General features: G+C 40.0%; 2 protein-coding genes and 1 non-coding gene across 6 annotated transcripts; 2 read left to right on the forward strand and 1 right to left on the reverse strand.

Annotated features, from left to right (window-relative positions):
- The first annotated feature begins 478 nt into the window (after nucleotides 1–478).
- Nucleotides 479–16942, forward strand: LOC139773012 (synaptic vesicle glycoprotein 2B). Of its 4 annotated transcripts, none has more exons than XM_071707200.1 (10): nucleotides 479–659; nucleotides 13585–13815; nucleotides 13903–13962; nucleotides 14059–14142; nucleotides 14213–14537; nucleotides 14649–14770; nucleotides 14874–15112; nucleotides 15401–15845; nucleotides 15963–16250; nucleotides 16336–16942. In XM_071707200.1, the coding sequence occupies exons 2-10, from the start codon at nucleotides 13779–13781 to the stop codon at nucleotides 16389–16391; spliced, it is 1656 nt and encodes a 551-aa protein (XP_071563301.1). In that variant the 5' UTR covers nucleotides 479–659; nucleotides 13585–13778; the 3' UTR covers nucleotides 16392–16942. The 4 variants fall into 4 exon arrangements, with proteins under 4 accessions (XP_071563301.1, XP_071563284.1, XP_071563293.1 ...); XM_071707183.1 differs by lacking the exon at nucleotides 479–659 and adding an exon at nucleotides 5032–5178; XM_071707192.1 differs by lacking the exon at nucleotides 479–659 and adding an exon at nucleotides 7178–7401.
- On the forward strand, nucleotides 12180–12252 carry Trnar-ucg (transfer RNA arginine (anticodon UCG)). The gene has a single exon. It is a non-coding gene; the product is annotated as a tRNA-Arg (tRNA).
- Nucleotides 16943–17284: 342 nt separating the features above from the next.
- Nucleotides 17285–18697, reverse strand: Rpl17 (ribosomal protein L17). The gene is made up of 5 exons (XM_071707298.1): nucleotides 18646–18697; nucleotides 18310–18396; nucleotides 18043–18202; nucleotides 17571–17741; nucleotides 17285–17481 (listed from the first exon to the last, which is right to left on the reverse strand). Exons 2-5 carry the CDS (start codon nucleotides 18388–18390, stop codon nucleotides 17336–17338), a joined length of 558 nt encoding a protein of 185 aa, XP_071563399.1. The 5' UTR covers nucleotides 18391–18396; nucleotides 18646–18697; the 3' UTR covers nucleotides 17285–17335.
- Nucleotides 18698–19147: the final 450 nt, after the last annotated feature.

Here is a 19147-nt window from a genome sequence, read left to right on the forward strand (position 1 = left end):
TAAAGCCTTCTACAGCAATCTAACACGAGCCAGGACGCAGGAGCGCAGAGGCCGGGCCCATTCTCGTTCGCTCTCGTCTTCTTCTCCTTTTTTTCTTTTTTATATAAATTTGTCATTTCTCGCGTCGATCGCCGTGCCGATCGTCTATCGATGGCACCCCGAGACCCTGCCGAAGATCCAACGAGGGCCGAATGGTACCGATCGCTTCGATTTGACCGACGTTCTCAAACCAGCCCCGGGCATCTCGCGATGTAAAATACATTTATTTCCCAGCGAATCGTTTTTTCAGGAGATGCTCGCTCTTAATCGCATCTAAAGTGCGAATAAAGCCCGGGAAATTTTTCGGTTACAGCCGAGGCGCAAGGTATAGGAGGTTGGTCCGCCCGATTTCGACGTCCCTGGGATGACGGTAGTACTAACCCTGCTGAAAGATTGGCAGACATACTCACCGCGAACTGACCCCTCCGTGATTTAGTTACGTCTCTATGGACGCGTCGTCAAGTCGCGCGTGTTTGACACCACCGTAGAAAGTAGAAGTGGTAACCGACGCGGTGGACGAGGTGCACGGAGGACCCGATCTCACGCCTGCTCGTGTATCTCCTTCGTTGAATGAGCTTCCGCTGGTTCGACATCGTCCCGTTTCGAGATATTATGATTAGGTGAGTCCATCGTTTTGTATACGTCATAATCTCGGGTACCCCGCAACGAGATCCCAAGACGTCCCGGAAACCACCGAAACATATATACTTTACGGACAGAGATCCTTGGATCTTTTACAGACAGATCCAGAGACTTGGTTTTCTTCTTGAGAAAATATCAGGCTGATACCGTCCAAAGTCGACACAGAGCATCAGGTACATTACATGGCGTCTATGTTATAATTTCGCACTCAATAATGTTAATGTAATACAACAACATAATGTGTTACATTTACATTTGTTGAGTACGAAATTATAACATAGATGTGATGTAACTGATGCTCTGCGTCGACTGGGCGGTGATTAAATCATTTTGGAGCTTTTAAAAGAGAGTTCAAAATCAACTTAATACTTAAAAAAAAAACGATTTTTTAGAATTTAGATATTTTGTTACAAAAAGTCGTCCGCTCGTTAATATCTCGCGACACTCCTAGTTGTACCTCTGAAGATATCGCTTGACGTTTACGTTTTTTCGATTTTTATTAGGCACTTTGACTGCGCTCTTTTAATCTTCGCCGTAAATTTTATTTTGACGACAGAAGGTGAACATATTTTCTCTCCTCAATGGAGACGCAACGAGCGGCAATTTTAGTAACGGCATTCGACATTGCGCTCCTCGCTAAGCGGAACAAAATTACGTATGACAAAGCTATTTCAGTTCTAGATAGATGGTTAAGGCCGTGAAATCGGTAGTCCAAATATTTGCTGCTCGCAATTAGAGACACCGCTCGGCGCGGTTATATCCGCGAAAAAAAAAGCGCGAGTAAATTAGAGGACAAAGTCCGAGGACAAAGAACGGTGGTGCACGGTCTTGGCGCGCGCGGCGGACGTGCGCGAGAGCACCGGTTTCCCACCGAGCCCCCTTGGAGCTTGGAGCTCGCGAGCGGCCGCGGCGGCGGTCATCTCGCGCGGGCGATCGCGCGCCTCTTCTTCGCCGTGCCAGGAATTTCCTGCACCTACTCGCGGATCAACGGCGATATACCCACGCGATGGTACGGCGCGAGAGGCACTTACGCGGCGCTCGCTCGATTCGCAACACGTTTTTGCATCTCTTGCCGGTTGATTGCCCCTCGAGCACGCCGATGATGACGTCAGCATTCTGGATGAGTCACTGCGTTTAATTCGCGCAGCACGAGCTAACATATACGATTGTATGCGCGCATAATTCGGTCCGTATTCGCGCGTACGCGTACGTACGCAGCATGGGGAAGACGGAAATCGTCGGTGGATGTATCTCGGCGATTCTCTGCGATAGATTGTTCTCCCTCCGAGGCGCTCTTCCGATTTCAGCTGAAGCGACGACGTGGACGCGTACCGATATCTCGCTCCCGGCGCCGCGCCGGGCAGATATACGGCCGCTTTTATCGTGACACGTGATATTTTTTTTTATTTACAGCACCGAAGCGCGATGAGGTGTATAACGCAGAAAAACCTCTCCTCGTTTCAGGACAAGGCGGTTAAGCGAGAGAATCGCGTGGTCAAGCGTGTGATCTAGCTCGATCGCGCATTGATCCAGATCACACTGGCCGGATTCGGATATCGGAGAGCACGCGAGATAACCGCTACAAAATTATTTAATATCTACTCTCGTGAAGATGGGATATTGCCGCGAATCATCTATCCATATATCGTTCATTTGTTGCAACAACGACATAACTAAAAATTGTCATTTTTGAACTGTTTGCAAAAGAAGGGTGAAAATTTAATGCACTGAATGAAGAGCTAATATATAACTAGATATTTTTGTTCCTCTACAATCAGTTATTGCACCAAAATCGCATTTAAAAGTAATATTAATAAATTTTAATGATTCAAACTCTTTTTTTTTTTTGAAAATTTGTTATCTGAGTTATGTTATTGTAGCAAATGAGCGATATAAGGTCTCTCTCGTTCATTTTCTCTCTTTTTCTCTCGTTTTCGCGCGAACTTTTAAATAGGAAGGCAGTATCAATCCGTACGCATCGTGCTCATGCGCCACATCCTTAAGAGCGCGTGCAACCAACAAGGATAGACGCTGTTGATTGCACGCATCCATAATACGCTATCTATTATATAACGCCATTGTAAATAGCCGTCTTTACATTGCAAATTGAGATCTTTCCGCTCATCACGCCGGTGATATAATTTTTAAGATTTTATACCGAATCGCGTGAATCGAGAACGTTAAGAGAAGGATGCACGGAAGACGCGTCGGATGTAAGAGGAGACGATACGTACAGGGATTGATGACAGGGATTGATGAGTATGTTGGTATTCTGGCGACAAGAAAAACGACACGGTTATACATATATACAATCGATTATGCGACTGTCGTATATCAATCAGCACGTGACGTCAACGGTAAACAGTGCAACGTGATTTTCAGCGGTGTTTCGCGAGGCTGTATTTAATTTCGGTCTGGAAATTTTCTGGAGATAAGAGCACACATTTTCACGCGTGTCATTATCTTGGCTTGCCGAACGAATGCGCGAGTTAAAAGTCGTTTAATCGAGAAAGACGATTGTAATCATGTTACAAATGCAATCGGATGCAATCGATGATGAACAGGATATGATGAATCGTTTGCCGAACGCACTCCATCTAAGAAGAATCCCTTAAACCTATTCCTCGCGCGTGAATCGCGATTTCAATTATAAAAGCAATCGTGATTCACGAGGGAGCAAAGAAGTAGCTCGAGAAACTGAGCTCTCTCAGTTAAGCTCCGCTCTCGGTTAAGACGTACGACAAACACTCACGCAATTATCGCGATTTCCTTCGAATCTCCCGTATCAACATACATCTGTTTAAAGTCGGTAAACGTAGATGATTAATGCCGCTACTGCGCACACGCAATTAACTATGTATTTTCCTCCGAGGTTTCAATTCATTCTCACATTTTTTTTCCTTCGTTCCTATCGTATAATTGATATCATAAAATCAATAGCACGGAAAAGGAATTAACTACCGTAGCAAATCTAGTCGTAAAATATGGACAACCAACATTTTTTTGCCGCGAGAGCTATATTTTTAGTAATACTTAGTAGCAAAACCTATTGCTAAAAATATAGCTCCGCAGCAAAAAAAAATGTTAGTTGTCCATATATTTTACGACTCCTTTTTTTCCGCGAGCGTCACTCGCGTGTTTTGGGCGCTACATGCAGTTTCGGCGAGACGGATAAATGAAATTTCAGACGAAGCTCAACGGAAGAGATATTACTTTATAATTGTCGACGCTCTTTGTAATTGTTTCTGTCAACGTGAATTACGTAAACTCGTGAATTTCGTAAATGTACAAATAATTGACAAAATCGCCTTCCTTAAACCGGACGTGTAAAAGCGGCGAGAGACGCGAAATATAAAGCAATGTAAAGTGAAGTAACGTGAAGTAATTAGCGCAGTTCTGACGTACAGAGTAAATACGATGTAATCACTTAATCAAGTGCTATCATTGATTTATTTCGGTTTTGCTATTTATAGCAATTCGTTAAATGAAATGGCGGCGCAGTTTATTCGAGAGAATCGAGAGGAGCAAAAACACGATGGTAATATCACCATGCATGCGTGATATGTGCATTTAATGGTAATGAACACATATATCCATAAACACATTACATCAAATGAATCCGTGAGAAACTGTGCATATATAAAACTTTTTTGCGTTATATTCTCGTTACTCCTAGTTATACTAGAAAATAAATTTTAAGCACGAAGATATATATGTACATGGAATAGTCCTGGTATAATTGCTCGCCAAGGTAAACAAAGAGATTCGGCGAAGGCAGATGAAGACATTAATTTTTCAAGTTAATTTATCGACACGAACGGCGGCGGTTATCATACACACGAAATACACACACACACACACACACACACGCGCGCGCGCGCGATTGTTTGACCGATTACGACGATATTGTTACACGTGTGTGTCATCGTGCGTGTGGCAATACGAGGCTGCGCGTGAACGCGGGATGTCTTCGCGGGATGCAAGGATTGCGCAATAGAACGAAAGAGTGGAAACGTGAAATTAGGCCCGTTAACACGGGCCGTCACGCACGAGCGTCCACGCACGTGGAGCACACGTTTCGTCAACCGCGGAACGTAACGACGAATGCCACGATAAAATGACGTTACACAGGATGGCCTGATAATTCGCACCAGGTTTCATCCGTCCGAAATGAAATTCGGCGAATCTGTGGACGATGCCACCTTATCGAAGATCAACGTTTAATTGTCGATGCAACGCGCGAAAACGTTCCCGTTTTCTCGGGATAAAAGATTCACCCTACTCGAGAGTGTCTCGAGTTCTCCTTTCTTCTCTTATTTGCGACATGACATGACGCGTGATAGAAGATCATTCTGTTGTGTATTCTGCTGTGATCCCGAGTGGGGGTACCCGATGTGTCTTAACGCCACCCTATATAAGCTTTGTGATTTCTCGTGTCACCTTGGTAGTTCCCCAATTCGGGCGAACACTTCACGAAGCTTGGCAACTCGTCTCACTGTAAGTCTCATTTCGTTATTATTTAATTTTAAAACGCGCCACGCCCATGATAGATACGTCAGCGAACGACGAATTCAAGGATTCTGAGACAACTCTCCGCCGGGCAAAAAGTTTTTGTATATAATTATGTATAAAATATGTCCATGTGTGTTTTTCTTCTCTTGTAAAATCTATATTAGAAAATATACGAAAAATAATAAGAAGAACATGATAAGGACATCAGTCAAAATCGAGCAATAAAAAAATGTAGGGTTTTACAAAATCTAGTTTATTTATACGCTTTTGTCCTTATCATGTAGTTTAGCTTATAACGAGCGTTAGAATTCTTTCAATAAAAAGAATAATTGAAAAATAATTAGAAAAATGACTTTTGTAATGTTTCTTTACAAAAAGTAAAATTGTGATCAAATTATACAATATTCTATATATGATTATATATAATCTTTACAATAATTTATATCTAATAATTTTATAATAATTTACAATTACTACATTTATGTATAATTAAATATGGGCAATTTTTTCTCATTTCCTCAAACTTCACTTTTTGTAAAAAAGATGCGAAAATGATTCTTTTAATTATTTTTTAATTCTTATTATTATTTTTCTTGTATGTACAGAGATTATACAAAAGAAAGAAAAACACATAAATTTATTCTATACATATATAATTACATATAATATTTTACCCTACATATAAAACTATATACTACATATAAAAAATTTTTTCTCAGATCGAGCTTTCTGCTAATCAAAAATATCGTTCTGTTATATTAAATAATGCTTGGACTTTTATAGTTATTCGCTTCACAATTGACAAGATTCGAATGTTAGAATTTTTATTATATTTTCTTGTAGTTTCTCTCTCTTATTACGATTATGACAAAAATTTCAACATGTAAAATTATTATTATCTAAAAATTATCATGCAATTTCGGGTAGTTCTTCTTGACATCACGATTCTTTATTAAAATATAGATACGAGTTCTTTGAATCTTGAATTTTCGTCTACAATTTATATTGAATTTATAGGAAAACATGCTGATACTAGTCAAGGCACAGTAGTCAATAATAGACGCGGTGAATAGACCTTTCCAATGAAATCACTCTTTATCGGCAAGGTCAATAAACGATAAGCTGCGGTCTATCAGACAGGTCGAAAATACTGACAGTATGTGTCGCCTCATTTATTCAGCCATTCGCCGACTGCGTTTACATCGATTGTTTGACCGAACGCGTTAGGCGCTAGTCCTAGGTGAAAACCTTTCGTTTAGCATGGAAATCTAAAAATGTCCCGCAAACAAGATTGCGGCGCCGAAAGACCGCGTCATGTGATTCTTCCCTCCCCCCTCCTCCCCGGGGGAGGCGATGCAGACGATTCATTTCTTTAAGTTGTAACCGGTTGAAACCGCTACCATAGTTTATTCCCCGGCGTTTATGTTAACCGGTTAAAACCGCTTTCCGAGGATCTTGATATCATTCCGCGGAGGGTTGGATTGCGCTCGCGACAATAATTCGTTCGATTACTTATGCGCGCGCGTGGCGACACGCTCGCAACTCTCGCGCTCTCGTAATTCGTTATCCTTTTTTTCCTTATTTTTTTTTAATATTCAGATGCCTTGATCCTGTAGATATCGGGTCGCGGCGTCCGGTATTTTTACGATAGCCTTCGATCTCGCCGAGGAGTAGTGATCCTTGCTCCAGTCACGGCGAGGTCGGTACGTTACGACTGTCGTCGTCCGTGTACATCGGTTGCGCACACCGCTCGTCGGTCATTCTTGAGTTCTCTTAAAGCGCCAGCTGCTTTACTGGTAATTGGACGATATTGATTTCGCAAATAAGCTCGCGCTCGCCCGCAAAGTTTCCAAGCTCCGGAGACTCAGCAGCCCCGCGAAGGATACGCTCATCCTTGCGTCGTCTGCCCCTCCAACGGTACAACGCGGTCGGAAGACGATGGCCACTACCGCCGGGTATATTGGTTCATATTAGTGGGAGCTGGCAGGTAGTTCTTCTTTAGCGTTTCAACGCTCCGACACTCATTTCGTTGGCGAGCATCGCGGGTCAAGCATCATTTTGCCGCGACCGACACAAATGCCGACTTGCCTCGACTCGTCTCGCTTTTGACACGATCGGACTAGGAACGGCGAGCGTTGAGCCAGCATCCCGAAATCCCGATCTCGGTGGTTCACCCGCGCGACCGTCACATCTCGCAAATGCATCCAGGTGCGTCGTCGATCTAGGAACACATCGCGAATATTGTCGTAAGGACCGTCGCGAGTATTGCATATCTTCTCGCTTGCCGGCAAATTGTGACCGCAATTGATCAATAACAAAAATTTTTGCATAAATAACTCGCGAAAAGTGAACGATGCATTGCCAGGAATATTTTAATGTTTCGCAATTATAATACGCTCGAGTATAAGTTGAGTGAAATAAGACGTCTTTCACACAAAACGGCGAAAATTCGCGAGAATTGATAAGTGATTGCAACACGTGTCGCGGACTCAACATTGGCGCAAGAGGAAACATATAGGAAAAGTCATCTGTACGATTTATAGAGCCCTTCGAGATAAAGAAGCGTCCTTTTTTACGGAAGGACATATACCCAATGAATCCTTTCAGAGGGAAGATAAATGCGCGCGAGACTTGAAAATGCCATATTGAAGTAAGTTTTTAAGAGCGAACGTATCATTCTCGCGTGTCCATATAACATTGAAATACAAACTCACAGGTATCTAATCACTCACTCTTCAATTAATAAATAATTAATGGCGATTTCGATGTTTTGCGCCGTTCAAGTATTCCGCGCGCTTCCTTCCGCCGACGTCGAAATATTGTCGGCAATGTAAAACCGACTACGACATTTTTGATTGAGATTAACGATAATTACGAATCACTTGATCCTTTGGTGTAACGTTCTTTTAATGTGCACTCCAATTCGAGCTCTGCATAGAACGGGCTCGACCTCGTTTCGTCTTCGCGTATTATTAGCATTAAAAATTAGTATTATTAGCCGGAAGCTCGAAGATGTTGACGCAAAATATAAGACGCAGTTTTACTTTCGATATAAGTTTTCGGGATTGCTTAACAAATGTAAGTAGTTTAGTATTAGCAATTGTAATAGTAGTAGTTTAATATTTTATAAAAAAAAAAGATAAAGTAACACATTAGTACCCACCTGGGTACTATGTTCCTATAGGAATTTTAAATGTCTTTATCTAAAATGTCTTTATCATTAAAATAAAACGTTTCTATAATAGTTTTTTAAACGTTATTTTATCGGAAAAGAAACGTTCCATCGAACGTTTTTCGAATGGACATTTTTACTCATGAGAAACGTTTCTAGAAATCGGTTATAAGACGTTTCGGAAAAACGCTTATAAAACATTTCTGAAACGTGTATGTGCTACCTAGGTATCTTGTTGTTTTCACACAAGAATATAAAAAACGAGAGTTATTAATTTTTAAAAATATTTCTTTTGAAACACAAAAGAAGAGATGAAAAACTTGGGATGTATCGTTTTAATGATTAATATATAATAGTAACCGTAAGAAAATACTGTTTGTATTTAAAATGCTTGCTAAAAAGTTTGCCTTATATAAAATAAAACGTATTTTCTTACGGTTACTATTATATATTAATCATTAAAACGATACAACCCCTAAGTTTTTCATCTCTTCTTTTGTGTTTCAAAAGAAATATTTTTAAAAATTAATAACTCGTTTTTTATATTCGTGTGTGAAAACAACAAGATACCTAGGTAGCACATACATTTCAGAAATGTTTTATAAGCGTTTTTCCGAAACGTCTTATAACCGATTTCTAGAAACGTTTCTCATGAGTAAAAATGTCCATTCGAAAAACGTTCGATGGAACGTTTCTTTTCCGATAAAATAACGTTTAAAAAACTATTATAGAAACGTTTTAATGATAAAGACATTTAAAATTCCTACTTTGTACGTCTTTTGAACGTGTTTATGACGTCTTTGAGACATGATGCGTGAGAATGTTCTAGAAGCTTTATGCATATAGCACCTATGACGTCTATTCTTTTTCGAAGAAATTCCTGAACTGGTGCACATTCGTGCAATAAGTTAAAGTGAAACAAAATATATTTGTCTCACTTTAACTTAATTGCATTACTGACGTGCACCAGTTCAGGAAGTTCTTCAAAACGGAACACACGTATAAATGTTCTTTCAATGGCCACGTTCAGCAGAACGTTTATTTTGCAACTGTCGGAAGTTTTCTAAGCTCAGATTTGTCCGATGACAAATAGATTAAGACCGGTAGGACAAAATTAATTTAAGTAAATAAGTGGATATATGTGCATGGATAAAATTATTTATTTTGTGCAATAATTAGTGCAATATAAATTTAAATGTTTTAAAAAAGGCTATTAAAGCTATTATATATGGAGGGGTTAAAGCCATAGTGGTGTAAGTCACTTTTTTTAACCTATCGAGTTAAGTTCATAGATGCAGTCTACACATGCAGATATGTTGAAAAAAGAAGAAAAAAAAGTGGTCAAAAAAATTGACTTACACCACTATGGCTTTAACCCCTCCATATATAGATAAAGCAAATTATAATTTTGTAAGGAAAAATTTAACAAATATTAGGTATTTTTGTTAACTGTAGAAACGTAAAAAATACGTTTCTTAAATCATGGTTTCAAAAACATTTTTATTCAAACGTTTCTTAACGGTTCTTTACGGTTATGAAACTATGTATACGTTCAAAAAACGTATATGAAACTAATATGTGCTACCTGGGAAGTATACAGTTATGTGCAAAATAATAGCACCGACTGAAAAGACGAAGAAAATTCTAAATTTAAAATTAATTAACTAAAAATTACTTTATTTTATTTATTAAATATACATCAATTAATAGAAACATAAAACATCTCATCTCATTATTAAAAAAAGATAGCAATGAAAAAATGGAATTTTGTTAAAATTTAGAATTTTCTTCATTTTTTTCAGCCGGTGCTATTATTTTGCACATAACTGTATGTATCATAAGTATATGTATCATAAGTATATGAGTTAGTTATAAGCACATACAAAATTTGAAGGACAAAATCCTTTCCATCCATTTTGCACTATCTAAATGTTTTTTTTTTAGACTCTAAGATACAAAGATTGCACATTGTTACGCCTATTTCCTTTTCATCCCTCGTCTCTTGTATTTTCAATAAGCGCGCAGTATTAGTCACATATATGTCATGCGTAAAGATAACACTTTATCGTACAAGTATATTCAAGGAAAAAATCTAAAATATCAGAAGCTCTGTATAAACAGACATATAGTATACAATAAATAATATAATATAAATATATATATATATATATATATATAAGTAAAAAGAAATAGAGAAAAAGAAATGCGTTAAACACTATCAACTTTTTTTTATCGCGAGGGAAGAATTGAAAGAGAGTTTAAAATGTAAATAATAATTTCTAATTTCGTATCGAGATCTTTCTTCATAAATAACAGCTCGTAATGACCCGATTCCATTTTTGCAATATACATAAATATTGTTTCAATGTTATTCGAATACCTGAGAGGATTTATGTCACACATAATTGACCTCTTTTCTACCTTTTCGGTCATTTAGTTAGTCATTGGCCGTTTAAATATTTTTATCTGTGTTTTAACATTCATATATCGCTATAATAACAATTTAAAAGTAAATTATTTAATGCGACTCAAGTAATATTTAGCAAAACTGCGTTTTACATTGTTGCTTAATGGCTTACAAATATAATTTCAAAATTGACAGCAATTTTTGATATAATTATTTACATTTACAATTATCATCCGTATAAGGTGACTCAATACCATCGAATACCCTCTCAATTTTTCGTCAACAAAAACGATAATCGACTTTTAAATTGCAAATGATATATTGAAAAAGAGTTTTCCACTTCTTATTTTATGATTAAGTTTTTTCTATTAATAGAATTTCTTGAAGCTCAGTTACAAAAATGTACGACACAAAAATTGAAAAGTTATAATAAATGATGGCTTTCCTCGACATTTTCGCCAAGAAAAAATAAATTTTGAATTAATCAAAGAATCTATTATTAAAAGGCCATCCGGCTTGACAGTCCCTATATATACAATATATCCCTATATTATACATGTTTTTATTTTCCAATCAAATGTAAATTATATATATCGATCGTAACCTCGTCGTTCCCGATAATAATTATGATATTGATGATATAAGATGAATTAGTGTGATAATCACATAGCCTCATTATGATTATTGCAGAGAAACACTCTCATAAATATTCTGTTTGCTGGATATTAGCTGTTTTATAAAAAAAATAACTATTTTTTTAATCCGAAGCTTCAACGCGAACTTAATAGCCAGCCTCGCAAACAGCCAATTTTAATCGCGGAGGAAACGATTCTGTGCCGCAGCGGAACGTCGCGAAGGGACGCGCGTGATGTTCGTTCATTAGCGAGTCAGGATGTCGTGTCGTTTTCTAGAATGGCGTTAAACCGAGAAACGCCTCCTTCGCAATTACATCGTTGAGCTCCTCTCTTTTTCAGGATCGGGCGGTCTAAACGGCTGACCAAACTCCTCGAGTAAATGCAATTCCCCTACAGTCATTAAACATACAGTATTATCGTATTAAAGCATCTGAAGAGATATACGTTATACCTACGTACGCGGTATATTAAATAAGTCTTTTAATGAGTCAGAATATGCGCGCGCGTGCGAGAATGATAAAGATCTCAATAAATATCTCACTTCTCTATGAATAAAATATTTAATTGTATCGCGCATAAGTCGTCGTTATCAGTAAACGTGGTACATACATTTTATACCGAAATATTCGTTTACTTTTGCTACGCAAAAGTATTTAAGCTCCAGAAATTCGAACATCAACTTTTATCGAACATCCGAATTAGATCGATAACGGCAGAGGGGTTGAAATGCCGAGCTATGAAATACTTGTCCTGAGAAACAACCCTTCAACGAGACCGTGTGGCCTAACGGATAAGGCGTCGGACTTCGGATCCGAAGATTGCAGGTTCGAGTCCTGTCACGGTCAATATTCTCTTTTTTTTTATTTCGTATTCTACTTGCGTATGTCGATGTCGAACGATTCCGTGTATCGAATAATCTAAATTTCTAAATTATCGGATAATTAAGTCGTTATTTTTTATATTTTTTGCTTTTCATCCTTCTAATAAGAGCGCGTTGATGCTCGCGCGCTTTCTGTCCTTCGAACAAAATGATTCGTTTTATTTTGTCGCTTGTACAATTGGCTCCGTCGTAAACATTTTAACATTACTATCTAGGATCGTCTTCTGCGACTTCACCCTTTTGCTATCTCTCCACAATGGTGACTCGCTCAAGATTTACAACGTTCTGGTTCGCCATCAATCATTTCGTGTCGATAGCTAATGACCAGTAACCACCTACTGGCAGTTGACGATGTGTACCAAGCACGGATTAATCGCGCGAGAGGTGTTACGTGCGATCGCTTGTAACGCTATGTTCATAATAGAATTGTGGGAACTAAGAAATAATTCAAACGAGATCGTGAAACAGCGCGGATTTAAAACGCGTTCAATGTTTTTTTTTCCCTCGAGTGCATCAAGGACACTCGAAGTACAACTCCAAAGGTAATAATCGCCTTCGAACGTGTAATATTATTCGCAATAATAACGTATATCGCGCGATCAGCAACGGTGAAGAGCAACAAGAAGTAAATGCAATGCAAATGATTTAGATTTTTATGATGCAAAATAACGCTGGCTTATAATCACCGACGAAGTACGCAATTCGAGAGATGCGGTGGTGCGTTTGAAGAAAAAATGCAACGTTACTTAAAATCGAACGCGCCGCTCATCCTGGGATCAATTTATTTGATAATATTGTCATTAGGAAGGAGGCTGTGGGATCAAGAGGCAGCCACTGGTCCCGGGGGACGATCGGCACATTCGTATAGATCTAACGCTAGGTCACCGTTCGGATTTACCGAGGTCCTATTTACCCTGATTAATCCAATTTCGCTCGAGGCTAATCTCGAGGCTGGCGAATTCGCGCTAACGACAACACGCGATAACGCTTCGTCGCGAAATTACGGGTTCAGACGCGGGAATGTCGACCCACTGTGTGTGTCGAACTAACAACTAGTACTTTACGAATATTGCATCACACACACTTGACGTTGTTAGATGAATTCGTACAATTTCGTCCGCGCCTCTCCGAGCTCCATTACGAATAAACGCCGTTGCACGACGTAGCGACGAGAACCGGATGAAAACGGAATTTCGTTGTTTGTTGTTTTTTTTTTGTAGGACAGGACAAATTTGCTCTTTCTCGACAGAGGCCTGCGAGCTGGAAAAAATTTTCATTGCCGTTCGATCTGTTTCAGTTCACGAGCGAGCGCGAAGCCCAGCCCCGCCGACGAGCAGCAGATCAGCGCAGATTCAGCAGGAAGACTTCACCCGGACCCATTGTTCGACCACGCCGGCCTGACACTCGACGAAACTTCCTGTCGAACGCAAAGGCTCGATATCTGATTGTTTTAACCAAGGCAGCTTCACCCACCCGCGCCGACATCGTAGAATGGTAGAAGGTGAACCCGACACAAAGCGCAATATCAGTACGTGCGACTATAAAATATCTCCTTAGGCTTCCTTTTGATAATTTGCGTCAGGTTCTTAACCGAAATCTCAATTTCACGTTGCAGAGTGTGATGTAAAAGACGAGCGGCTAAACGGTTGCGGTTCCAAGGACCTCGAACTTGCCTGTAGGTAGAAATTAAAAAAAAAAACGGTCTTTCCGTTGTGTAATCATGCTGAATCTACTGTTACTAATTGTATCTATTTTTGTTATCATCGGATAGGTATCGGATTAAAAGGCAAAACACTCGATCCAGAGAAGGGAGCCTATGTTCAAGCTGATTTCGAGAAGGCCATCGAACTAAGCGGTGAGTTCACTTTATTCGCATTGAAGCGCTTCTTTTTCTTTATGTCGCTTCATTGTCGTTGTTTTCGCAGAATATGGCAAGTTTCATTACTTCCTACTCGCCGTGTGCGGCTTCGTCAGCACGAGCGAGGAGATGGACGTGATCTCCATGTCCTTCATCCTGCCGAGTGCGCAATGTGACCTGAAGCTTGATACCCAAGCGAAGGGATGGCTCAACTCGATTATCTTCATCGGGATGATGGCCGGGGCGTACGCATGGGGCTCCATAGCGGACGCTCTCGGTCGTCGGAAGGTCCTGATCGCCATCTCGTTCATGAACGCCCTGTGCATCGTCGCCTCTAGCTTCAGCCAGACGTACGAGCTCTTCATGCTGTTTCGTTTCCTGAATGGCGCGGCGTAAGTATCCAAGTGTATCTAATTGTGTAATCGCGACCGCAGCCGCGACGTAGCCGCGTTACGTGTGCTCGCTCAGCAACGAAAAGGTTGAATAATTTAGTGACGCTCCAGGCTAGGTGGTAGCGGACCGGTCATCTGGTCGTACTTCGCTGAATTTCAGCCGAAGTCCAAGCGCGGCTCCATGCTGTCGTTCATGGCGGCGTTCTGGACGTTGGGGAATCTTTTCGTGGCTGGTAAGGCAAAAGTTTCAGTATTTTGTTGACAAATATATACCTACTCTCTCTCTCTCTCTCTGTACGCCCAAACATATTTGCAATCTCGATTTTTCATCCGCAGGCTTAGCATGGTTGATCATTCCGAGAGAGTTGGGTTTCACGAGCTCAACGTTCACGTACAATTCCTGGAGAATCTTCCTGTTGATCTGCGCTTTTCCGTCGTTCGTCGTAACGGGGCTGCTTCTGCTGCTCCCCGAATCCCCCAAGTACCTCTTGTCTTCCGGAAAATACGAGGAGGCACTCGAAATTTTTCGTAAGATATACGTCATTAACACCGGCAAGCCACAAGACACCTACACGGTAATTAGATTTTGACTAATTTAACTTAAGTGCCTCGCCTTGGGGTCAAATTGACGCATGAACGTTTTTAATGCTTACAAATTATCATTTTATCTAAAACATCTCGATTTATAATTAGTTATAAATAAAAATTAAAAATTCTGTTTATGTATGAGATATAAATAAATTAAAATGTGGATAAAATTGATCCCCACGCGAGCATTTACGGGTTAACGTAATCGGCATCATGTAAATAGTAAAGCTTTTTAAATTAATTTTAAAAAAAGTTTCTTTTAATTTGTTACACAGGTAAAAGAATTGATCCTCGATGACTATCAAGAATCGAACCCGGTAAAGGCTGAAGTCGAAGAAAAGAGTAAATGCAAGACTATGCTGAGTGACATCGTGGAGAACAGCAGACTGCTATTCGTAACGCCCATCCTTCGCTTCACGATAATATCGATCATTATTAATTTCACCTTCCATATCGGTTACTACGGTCTGATGATGTGGTTTCCGGAGCTGTTTAACCGTTTCGACGAGTTTCATCGCGATCAACCGGGCGTGGTGGCCTCGATATGCCAGGTCACCGATTATGTCGTTAACAAGGGTTCGCACAGCATCGAGAACGTTTGCTCCGACAAAATCGGAGCGTCCGTATTTATGGAGTCCCTCATCACGGTAGCGTCCGCCATACCCGCCAATATCGTCGCTGTTTTGGGGATGGATCGCCTTGGCCGTAAATTCTTTCTAGGTATTTATTTTAATATAAAAATAATCAAGACTATCGCGACGAAATGTGGCATCTTACACCTTTTTTAATATTTATTCCAACATTATTTTATATATATATATATGCATTTCCTTCTAGTGTTCAGCACGTTTTCATCAGGACTGTGCTCAATTGGCTTATACTTCGTGTACAACAAATATCAGAATTTGACCGTGTCGGCTATCTTCAGCGGCGCGATAAGTTGCGGCAACGCGGCGTTGGATTGTCTCATCACCGAGGTATTTCCGACGCAGCTGCGTGCAACCGGTATCGCCATATCGATGGTCGCCGCCCGCCTTGGCGGGATAATTGGTAATATTGTCATTGCCCAACTGTTGGACATGTATTGTCCGGCACCGACTTTCATAGTGGCCGCTCTTCTGATTGGTAAGCGCGTCTAATATCTTTCTTCAATTTCGTTAATTTCGATTCTTAACTTTCTCACTCTATATTCTCATATTTCATTTTGCAGGAGGAGGCTTGCTGTGTTTATTCCTACCGAACACAACGCGCGAACCACTTTCCTGACCTCAACGAAAAATTCATCCCAATCGGGCAACAGGCTATCGATCATCTATCTATCATTTATATTACTTCTGTCGAACACGCACAAGTGTCGTTGAATCTTAGAATCATGGAATCCTGAGCATCACACGACGATTGCACAGTAGCGTTGCAAAGAGAAATTGAAAGCTCGAAATTATTCTCATTTTGCAAGTAGGAAACTAGAATCTCTGCTGTTTATAATAATCCCTATTATAGGTAAAAAAAAAAGAAAGCATAGAACGTTGTAGCGAGAGTTTAGCGGAAGCGATGAAACGAGCGTAACGTCTAGTTTGATACATGATACACAAATTAGGTGCCTTAGTCGAATTTTATACATATACTGACATTAATAGCAGTATTTAAGTAATTAAATACATGAACCAATTGCGATATATAATAAATAAATATATATTTTCCTATCCTCTGTGAGTCTCGATTGAACATCGAGAACGAATAAATTTGTTATCGCTTTATGTCGCAACGGACGTAACTTGACGTACTGATGTAAAAAGAAATTAAAAGAAAGCAACATATTCCTCGAAGCTTTTGATTACCAATTTTCTATCCCTATATTGAGATTGAATCCAAATAGCAGACAAAATATTATAATACATCTAATAGGAGGGCTTGTATAAGAGCAATCGACTTGTAGTCAGCGAGTTCCAAATTCAATTTTAATCCCATGTACGTCTCGATTTTATGAGATTAATTGAAAAGTTGACGATTACGAATAAAGAAGTATAAAGTAAATAGTAATCCGTCTCGGAGAAATCCATATTTCATTTATAATATAATACATTTCAGTATATATGCTGATCTGACGATATTCGGGATAGGATGTAAAAGACGTGAAAGTAAAAGTAAAGACCAAGCAATCTCTATTTTTCACGGTATATTCACGGTATACGTCCATATAAGGTATGAAATTATTCCCTCATCATCTTCTCCTTTTGTCTAGCGAGCTTCTTTTTGCTAAGTTTCTTTTTTGACGGCTCTTCCTCTGTAGCTTTCGCGACAACATCCTCCTTCTCTGTCAGTATCACTTCAATGTGACATGGCGAGCTCATGTAAGCTGTAAAGAATTATAAGTCTGAGCATCTCTGCTATATCCAGATGCACTTTTAAAGCATTAGAACTTGTTATAAAATTATAAACACTTACGATTTATACGACCATGAGCTCTGTATGTTCTTCTACGAAGACAAGGCGCATGATTTACTTGAATATGCTCGATTACAAGGCGATCCACGTCGAGTCCCCTGTAATCAGCATTACTCTCCGCATTCTTTAAAAGCTGCAGCAGAAATTCTGCAGACTTTTTGGGCCAACGACCTAGAAAGTAAGTAGTTAGAATATATAGTTAGTAATTAGTAGCTGTCGTAAACCTAAAATTTAAATTTCAAGTTTAATTTTATTCAGTTAGATCCAACTATCCGATAGTTCAATTTTTATTGTCAACGTTTTCCACAAATCGACTTATATCCATTTCTACTAATATAGATTAACTTTAATCTCGGTTTAACTTGCGTTTGATCTTTTTCTAGTTCTAAGAATTAGAAAAAGATAAAAAGTAAGTAAATCGAGATTAAAGTTCATTAGGAACAGTATACATAAAAATTACGTGCCGACATACCTTGCGTGGTGCCAAACTGTTTAGCTTGAGCGCACCTGCCGACGCCACCGTTGAACCTGCGGAAAGGAACGCACTCCTTGTGCTCGATGACGTTCTTCAGGTACTTCTGCGCCCTGCGCAGGGCCATACTTTTGATAGCACGTGCAGCCTCATGGGTGTTCTGTAACGCATGAGAGACGATGGATTCGTATCCACGTAGCCGTAAACATCTCCGGGAGGAAATGTCGCGTTTGAGGTTATACTACCTCGAAGGGCAAGCATATTTACCTTGAAGTGCACGCGAAGATTGGAGCCGCGCGCTTTGCACGACTTGGTCTGGTTGACCGGCTCGTGGGAGTAACGACCCATTGCGTCCTGAAAACACAGACATACCGATCACAGACTCTCTTCGAGACCAGCGGCGGCCTCCGACCTGTCGGCGTCATGCCCCGCGCTTCTCGCGCGATTTCGCGGCGATTCTCGCGAACGGACGCGATATCTTTCACGTCCGCGTCGCGGCGCGAGATCTCTTACTCGAGAAATTGTCTCTCGCGAAACGAGTACCTCGGCGATGAGCTAGATGCGAGCGGATTTGAAAAAGACAACAAATCGGCTGATACGTACCTCTCGAGACCACGATTTTGAAGGAAAAGCCGTCTCCTCCGCTCCTCCCTAGTGTTCCACTTCCTGTGCGCTGCTGCTGCTGTGCGCGCGCAGGTGCGCCAACTGAAAATCAAGCGAGGTCCTAGATCCTATGCACGTGCACACGATTGCAATTGCAAATTGCAACCCCGAACCCCGAACTCGGTCGATTTTAATTGTTACACGATTTTTAAATATTTAATTTAAATTATTCAAGTGACTGTCAAATCCTTTCGATTATACTTCGAGACTCTTCATACAAAATACGAATGATTTCACATAAAAATTTCATTCATTTTATTACTACTGTGTCGGTTTTAGCTGCGTAGTGCAAAATTAATTAATTAATTAAATTAAAATTTTTCGGATAAATTTATACTTTTCAATAACACTTCGAAGGTCCTCGTACGACTTCACGAAGAGATTGTTTCATACGAATTTGCAACCTGCGATTTTTTCATCGACACGCACGCCGCGAGTATGT

Source organism: Temnothorax nylanderi, unplaced genomic scaffold (assembly GCF_030848795.1).
Source record: "Temnothorax nylanderi isolate EJ_2023f unplaced genomic scaffold, tnyl_v1.0 TNYL_tig0004_pilon, whole genome shotgun sequence".
Taxonomy (NCBI): Eukaryota; Metazoa; Arthropoda; class Insecta; order Hymenoptera; family Formicidae; genus Temnothorax; species Temnothorax nylanderi.